Below are 8,792 nucleotides of genomic sequence, written 5' to 3' on the forward strand. Positions count from 1 at the left end.
AAGTGTCAAGAATTAAAATGAAACGTTAAAATAGGCGATTTTTGGAAACTATAAGTATAAAAGTTTTTTTTATTGATTTCAAAAATTGAAATCGGTTGAGAATTGAAAAATTAAAACGAAAGCTATATCCTTGAAAGTGGAATTTCCCTTTTATTACCCATTCATTGGGTGTCTTGGTTTGGATTTGATGGCATCCTCACACTTTTCAATTACAATAATCAAGAGTAATAGTAAACAGTGCGCATGCGTCTTCATTGCATGCGTTGCTATGGCGACTGCTGCTGTTTGATAATTTTTTTGGAATTCTTTTTCTTCACTTTTAATTTTGTTATGCATTAAGTTGGTGAGTTTATTTTCTAGACATGGGACCAGAGAGATCCCATAAATACTTCTTGAGTTGTGAATAAAAGAGAATTTCATCATTTGAACGATATCTCTGTTTTTATTGTTTAAATTAAGAATCAGAAATTCCAACCCACAGTTCAAACTGGGTCGTTTGCAACTTGAGGGTTCAAAACTTGAGGGTCCAAACTGATGTCTCGAAAGTTAGAGTTGAAATAAGAAAAGAAACGATGCCAAGGCCTAAACTTACCGAGATTGAAAAAGCCAAGGCCAAAGAACGTAGACGGGAATACCTTAAGCGTTACATACAAACAGAAAAACAAAAGGATTCCGTTTGCAAACACAAGCATGAAGCTCGTCCCTTACAAAAGTAACAAAGTGTTTGAGAGAATTGAACCCTACCGAAGAGCGAATGGTGGCTCTCTGAACCTCTTTCATGTAAATACGAGAACTGAGTGTTGATCACCAGTTAGGGATAAAAGGATCCATTGTCAACGTACCCAATGACTTGCACAAGACCGTAGACTGTCTTCCACGCAATAGAAATCATTCATTCACTATTTATGTAAAATTGAAAAAAAGCGTAGCTTTCAAATCATATTTCATGTATGAACTTGTGAATCCGAAACGGGTGTATGATGCAGCTTACAATCTCCTTCAAGCACCATTGTACCAATCCGAAAATATTAATATTGATCTCGATTGGATGTTCAATGTCTATTCAGTCATCATAAGAATTTACACAAAATGTGTCTGAGCTGCATTTAAATAAGCCAGCGAAATTGTGAACCGAGCAGTTCAGGATCAACAGTTAAAGTTGTCCAAGATAAAAACACAATAAAGTTGCTTTTCAAAAAAAAAAAAAAAAAAAAAAAAAAAATTAAACAACAACCACTTTGCCAATGGGTAATTTGTGATCGCCTTGCAGCGATTAAATTTTTTTTAAATTTTATTATTTTTTATTTAAAACAAACAGGCTTTTCTTAAAAAAAAATGGTAAATCTGTTAAACAATTGCATATTGAAAGAGAATACTGCTTATTGCCTGAATTTTAACTTTAAAATAAACACATTACAACGCATTGTATGTGTAAAATAAACGCATTGTATAAAGTTGCTAAATATATTTATAAGTATACGGTTTCCAGAAAAAATGAGGTAGCTCATATTCTTTTCTAAATTGAGCTACGATCAAAGTTGACTAACTTTTAGCAAATCGACGAACATGAATACTGATCAGTTCAAGAGGTATGAATGATTAAAAAACCATAATAATAACCTAAACTTGCACGATTTGATCTTATATCTATCATCATTTTTATTATGTATTTTTAATACATCAACTTATTAGATAGATTAATATAACTAAGATTTAATTAAAATTTAATATTTGAGATAGAGGTTTTAAGGATCTTTGGCTTTGCCCTGTCTTTTGGCCCTGCTCTGCATCCGCAAAGGGGGTTAATGTTGAGCATCAGATAGCCTTCATGGTATTTTCTCTCTAATATAAAATTGCGTGTCACATTGTGTATCATTTTTTTATAAAGTTTCTTTGAATGTAAATTAAGGATGGTGATTACGGAACATCCTATATGTCTAAAATACATTTTTAAGTTATTCTTTGTCATGACAATGTAAAATATATCAGAAAACTGATGAACATATTATTTGAGGACACAGATATCGAACACTTTATACCATTTCATATATTATTATCTCTAACTACTAGATTTTTATTAAAATTCAAATAACTAGATTAAGTTACTAGATTTAAAAATTACTAGATTACTAGATTTTTATTTATTTGTCATTTGAATATATGTGAGTTGTAAGCTAGATTTTATTTATTTGTCATTTGAGTACGTGTAAGTTGTAAGTTAGAATTTCTATCATCGGTTGCTATAATGATATTGTAGAACAAATATTCGTGTAAAATGAAAGCGTTATGTTTTTAGTTTCTTTTTGTAAAATGGAGTCAGAATAATTTTATTTTAGTTAAGTAGTAGCTTTTTAGTAGGGAACGACGGAATATTTCAGTTTTTGGTTGAGTCTCTTAACACTGGTAGTCATCTAATTTCACTTCAACAATACAATCATTGCCAACTAAACTCAACTTAAACTGGAACAAATGTAATCTAATAGCAATACCTCACAGATATACTGGGTTATTCATAATTCCCTCCGGGTATTATTGTATCCGGGTAATTGATGCATGCCGTGTGACCAAGGGTTCACACATAGAACACCTGTAATGTATGTAAGTGAAACTTGAATAGTTTCGGAATAATTTCATATGTTTCTTTTTTTCATATTAGTCTTCTTTTTTTTTTTTTTACTATAACGCTTCGAAACCCCGGAGGGAATTATGAATAACCCTGTATATAAAAAGTTTTCATTCTAATGCTAGAGGAAGCAAGAAAAAGCGACGCTTTTTTTCAAAACCCAGCAAAATTGCAACAATCTCTCCTAAATTCTTACAGCACCATATGCTACAGAAAAAAGTTTGTCGTTTTGTGTCATTATTTTTAATTGTATTTACGTAACTCGTTATAATCGTTTGGTTATTTGATTCATTTTAGTTCCATATATAAATTGCTTCTATGGTAATTCTTAAAGGATGTCGGGTGTATGGGAGGAGCTGATACTTATCCGGAAAATATTAACAACCAGTAATAAGAGTATTTCGATTTTTCCTTTCTTTCAGAAAAAATAAACTTTTTGTGGCGATTAAAACATAGCAACAGCTGTTAGAATTGTTCTAGTTACCCTGAACTAGCTTTGATATAATTAAAAAAGAAGAGAAAATGACATGGCTAGGCAAATAATTGAGTATATGAGTAATAGCTGTTACAAAATGTGCAATTATAATATATTTAATTCTTATAAATAAGAAATGGTAGTTTCAATGAGTAAATTTTTTCCCGAAGGAAAGATTAAAATAAAATATTTCTACCAGTTTCTAATGTTTTCTGGATAAGTAGCAGCCCAGACAAAAGTATATTTTGTTAAGTAAATGGCAATTTATTTTAAATATTTTAATTTCTCTCCAGTTTTATCGTTCTTAAATTCATTTCAATGTAGAATAAATTACCTATTCGCTTGGTTGATTGCCCCCCTAATCTTTTCAAACTGAAATAATAATTTAGCAATGCTGCTTTTTTCTTCTCACAGTTTGTAGTAGAATGAAGTATTATATGACAGGATGAAATTACCATGAATAAATAAAAGATATGAATTTTTTTTTGTCATATGCCTGTTTAGGCAGTGGGGGTGCGATTGTTCCTGTTTTTCAGTAGCGCCATCTATGGCCAGGAATTCGATTTCTGCCACGCCATTCACACAACCACAACCCGTTTATAGGGCGGGTCACATTCACACACAAAGAAGAAAGGACATAGAACACACAGAGAGAGAAAGAAACATTCATGCCTTGCCCGGGATTCGAACCCAGGACCTTTCTGATGCAAGGACAGTTCCCTGCACCCTACACAGGCCGGTCGGCCAAAAATATGATAAAAATACTTTAACAATAGAACTAAAACCTATAATAAAATGATTGGTAATTAATATAATCGCATGTTTTATTTTTTATTACAAATGCACACCATAAAAAACATTTTCAAACCACTAACATAAATCCACATAATATTATCTTTTTTTCAATAACTTTTAATGAAATGAAAGAAAAAAAAACTAAACTCTAGAACTATAAATCACAGAGAAGTATTATTCATTTATACTACAAATATAATCACACAGAATTCAATAAAAATATGATAGCGACTCTAAATTATAAACCATAAAATGTCAACTATTCAAATCTACGGATTCAACAAACACTTTATTTTTAGTGTTGCTAGAGGGCGCAGCGGCCTGTTGGGCGAGGAGGAACTTGAAAACCTTCGTGATGACGTCAGATTAGATAGTCATTACGTATTCATACGTAGTCATTACTCAACGTTTGAACCATAACATGGTAACCTGAAACTTTAATAAGACGCAAATTTTCTGCAACCTGAATGATGTGTAAAACTTAATCATGTTTCTGATCAAGTTATCTCGGAGTATAATGTACTAATGTTTAAAAAGTACTATAATATCACCAAACTTAGTTATCATATTAAGTTTAACACTAGAAAGAACGAAACTTAGTATATACCTATATTGCCCAAAAGCAGTCAAAATGACTGGATTGTAAAAGAATAACTAATGTGTGAAGAAATTGGTTCAAAATTCATTTTTAATATTTTTCATATTATTTACAGTTAGATAACAAGTTATAAGTAAATATTAACAATAAAAAAATTATACGTTGTACAGAAAGTCACAAAATTCTAAGAAATTGTGTCATTATACACATCATTGTTTTTCTAATTGAAATTAAAAACAGTCAAAATGACTTCCTTGGGCTATCTAGTGTTAAATAAATTTGAATGATCAAGTTGATTAGCAGTATCGCGTAATGATTAAAAAGTAGGATACTAACATCAAACTGAGCACCATATTAAGGTTGAAAAAATTTAAATGGTTTAAATTAAATGAAAAATTTGAACGCGTGGAGGAATTTCTAATAGCGTATGGATCACGAAACAGTTTAAAAACTAGTACTTACATTTGCTGAGGGCAAAATTCAGATCCTGGTATATAACTGTTATCAAGGAGATCAGATCCCTTTTTAGTCCTCTGCTGTCTTCTTCGGATGTACATGATGAGGGCTATGATGATGGTGAAGAGGAGGAATCCTCCCACACTGCAACCGATAATGATCCATAGGTAGAGACCTAAAATAGAACAAAAAATGAATTCTTCGGTGACAATTACACATAGACGGTGTCTCTAGCCAATGTCCTTAACATATATTTTTTTTAGAATCACAGACGAAATTAAAAACAAAAAAGACGCTATGAATCTTTAACGAGACGTTATTGGAGTCAACCATAAGTGAAGTAGGGATTAAAAGCATTAAAATCAATTTCATTGTTGGATGAAGTTGAAAAGCTTTCATTAGAAAAGTGTTAAGTTGTTAAGTACTAAATCATGAGTTTTTACAACACGTCTTCGGCTTAGTAAAAGTAGTAATTTTTAACGGTTTTTTCTTTCGAACAAAGATATTATTTAACTAAATAATCCCAAAAAACCGAAGTGGTAAGGTATTACTTGATGAAAAAATTTTATTCGCTTCGAAAATATACAGATTGGAAGGATTGCAAACAACGGTCAACATGTTTCAAGCGCTCAAGAATAAACGACCATTCTCGAGACTTGCCAGACGTGAATGCGAAGAAACAAAAGTGATTTGAAATTTTAAAAAAAAGTTTATATTTGATAACGATATTATACGTTTTAGATGGGATGGAAATTAGTAAAATTTGGCCACTGGATCTCGGACATGGGCTAAAAGATATTACTGGTCTGTACACATTTTTACTAGTTCGCACACATTGTTTTCTGGTTCATGTAATCACTCTAATAGATTCTTTGCCTTATTTAACGTAAAATTTAATTTAAATGAAAAATTACAATAAAAAGAATGTGTAATGCTCCCATCTATGATGGATTTATAAATATTATGATATATAGTTGGTCATAATGAAACAGACCAAAATAGGAAACTGAAAATCGAAACGCATAAGGAAGATAACTGATAATTACTTTATAGTAGTCCAGACCAACAGATCACCATTAATTTTGAAACCTGGTTTTCATTATTTTCCTTTGCAAGATAAGAAGAAAAAACCAACCTCCGACGCTTGCCTAAAAACGTAATAGCAAATGAAGTGAACAAATAAGTGAGTGGAAAATGAATAAATGAACCTATGGAACCAAAAAAGAAAAGAAACAAATAAGTGAATGGCCGAATAGGTAAATAAATTGATTAGTCAACGAAGAAGGAATGAAGTTTAAAAACTCATAATTCACTGTACGACAGTTTGCGACCAAACTTTTTCAGCTTCATTTTTTGGGTGATAAATCTAATGAAATTATTTGCATTATTTGAACAGAATTAATAAAATGTTTTTGATATTATACACACTAACCCTGGTTTTACCATACAATATTATCTTTTAAGACATACGGAAAAAGCCACAATATCTGACGTTAGTTCAAAAGTGTAATAGCAAATGAATCCGTGAAAAATAAGTGAGTAGAATGAAAAGTGAATAAATGAACTTATGGTATCAAATAAGAAAAGTAGCAAATAAGTGGACGAGTACGTTAATGAATGAATAAGTCATCGACGAATGAATGAAGTTTAAAAACTCATAATTCACTGTACGGCAGTTTGCGACCTAACTTTTTTGGTGATAAATCTAATGAAATTACTTGAATTATTTGAGGAGAATTTATAAGAAGTTTTTGATATTATATATATTAACCCAGGTTTTACCATAAATTGCTTTCTTATGGAAAAAAACCCACAATATCTGGCATTATTTCAAAAATGTAATAGCAAATGAATCCGTGAACAAATAAGTGAGTAGAATGAAAATTGAATAAATGAACCTGTGGTATCAAATAGGAAAAGTAGCAAATAAGTGAGTGGACGAGTACGTTAATGAATGAATTAGTCATAGACGAATAAATGAAGTTTAGAAACCCAAATCTTTCAGATTAAATTTTTTTTGGTAATAAATCTGTTGAAATTACTTGCATTGCTTAAACAGAATCAATTAAAAGCTTTTGATATTACATGGAGAGTAGTAAATATCGTATTATTCGAATCACGTAAATGAATAATAAAAGGGAAGATAAATAGAATCAAAGTGAAAAAAAGTCTCAGCAAATAATGAAAAAGGTTTTAAAAGATGAAGTAGAATTTAAAGTAATGGAAAACAAGAAAGTTTTAAGGATTCCTTAAAAGTTTTCTTCTAACGAGAGTGGGTGGTAAATATACAAAACAAAATTAGTCTTGAAATCATTCTAAACTGTTTTGTTATAACAAAAGATTACTTTTTTCTTTAGAGGTACGCTTTTAAAAAGAATTTAAGAAGCTTTGGGAATAAGCAGAAAGTAAAAACTTGAAAAAACGAAAGAAATAAGTTTTTGTTTGCGGTATTCTAAACATTGTAAAACCATAAAAAATGCTCTATGCTAATTTATTCAAAAAAGTACTTTAGTAGCTATATATAAAGAGGAAACATTTTTTTATTATTAAATACAGTATCAAAACCATTATTCTGAACAAACCTAATTAAGCGCTATTATTTTGAACTAATTCTGTTAAAGGCAATCAATTTGAATTAATACTAATAAGACAATTGTTCATAATATCAAGATAAAAGTTTCAATTTAATTCTACCATTTTATTTCTACCATTCTACCATTCAATTCTACCATTTAATTTATTTCTGCCATTTTTTACCACGTTTATATCAACTTGCCTTCGTGTATGTCTGTTCGGGTGGAATTTTGTAATCGATTTTACACTAATTTCCCGACTAGCTACAGACTTCAAATTTGGCACATAGTTCAGAATTGGATGACAATGCATGAAAATGAAGAGAAAGAAGACATACAAAGTAAAATAAAATTAAAATTAAAGAAAAATTAATATTTTTACGATTGTCTTTTGTTGTCGATTCGATTAATTCAAATTAGTGTCACATGTCAGTTTAAAAGTATTGTGTACTGTGAGTGAAAAAATTGAGATTTTGGAAGTGAAAAAAAAATTAAAATAAAAAATAATATTTTTAAAAACCGACGCCCGGTGGCTGAGCGGTAGAGCTTCGCGCTGTCGTGCCACAGGTCCTTTGTTCGATCCTCGGGCCGGGCAAGGTTGACTCAGCCTTTCATCCCTTCAGTGGGTCGATAAATGAGTACCAAGCATGCTTGGGAACTAAACACTGGGGGTTCCGAGTTCGGCTGACGACCTGACCGGAGCATCTACTCCTCCCCAGAGCCCAAGGTCAAGAAAACTGAGATGGGTACAGTAGGCCTGTCGTGCCGCTGAGTTTAGTTTAGTTTAGTTTATTTTTAAAAACCACATTTTTGTAGTGGAGAATAATAATTAAAAAATAAAAATTTGAAAAACGAACGTGGGGTGCATGAAATACATAACAGTACATATACACATACATATACACATTTTCTTACTCATACACATGCACAGCCACATACGCATGCATATACACAAACATATTCCACATCCAGATACAACTACAATTACAGATATACATACACATATTCTCATGAGCACACATACACACTCTAATATAACATTACTGTTATATATTTCATGCGCCCCATGTTTTTCGTTTTTCAAATGTTTATTTTTACCACGTTTATATAAACTTGCCTTCGTGTATGTCTGTCCGGGTGGAATTTTGTAATCGATTTTAAACTAACTTCCCGACTAGCTACAAACTTCAAATTTGGCACATAGTTCAGAATTGGATGACAATGCATGAAAATGAAGAGAAAAAAGACATACAAAGTAAAATAAAATTAAAA

General features: G+C 31.1%; 1 protein-coding gene across 4 annotated transcripts in view; it reads right to left on the minus strand.

The window, feature by feature from the left end:
- Positions 1 to 8,792, minus strand: part of LOC107456068 (synaptotagmin-15) — a 170,984-nt gene that overhangs the window by 61,589 nt on the left and 100,603 nt on the right. For all 4 annotated transcript variants that reach the window (XM_071178452.1, XM_071178450.1, XM_071178451.1 and 1 more), the window contains exon 2: positions 4,954 to 5,122. In XM_071178452.1, coding sequence (XP_071034553.1) covers positions 4,954 to 5,122 — 169 coding nt within the window. The remainder of the gene's footprint in view (positions 1 to 4,953; positions 5,123 to 8,792) is intronic.

This window comes from Parasteatoda tepidariorum, chromosome 3 (genome assembly GCF_043381705.1).
Source record: "Parasteatoda tepidariorum isolate YZ-2023 chromosome 3, CAS_Ptep_4.0, whole genome shotgun sequence".
NCBI classification, from domain to species: Eukaryota; Metazoa; Arthropoda; class Arachnida; order Araneae; family Theridiidae; genus Parasteatoda; species Parasteatoda tepidariorum.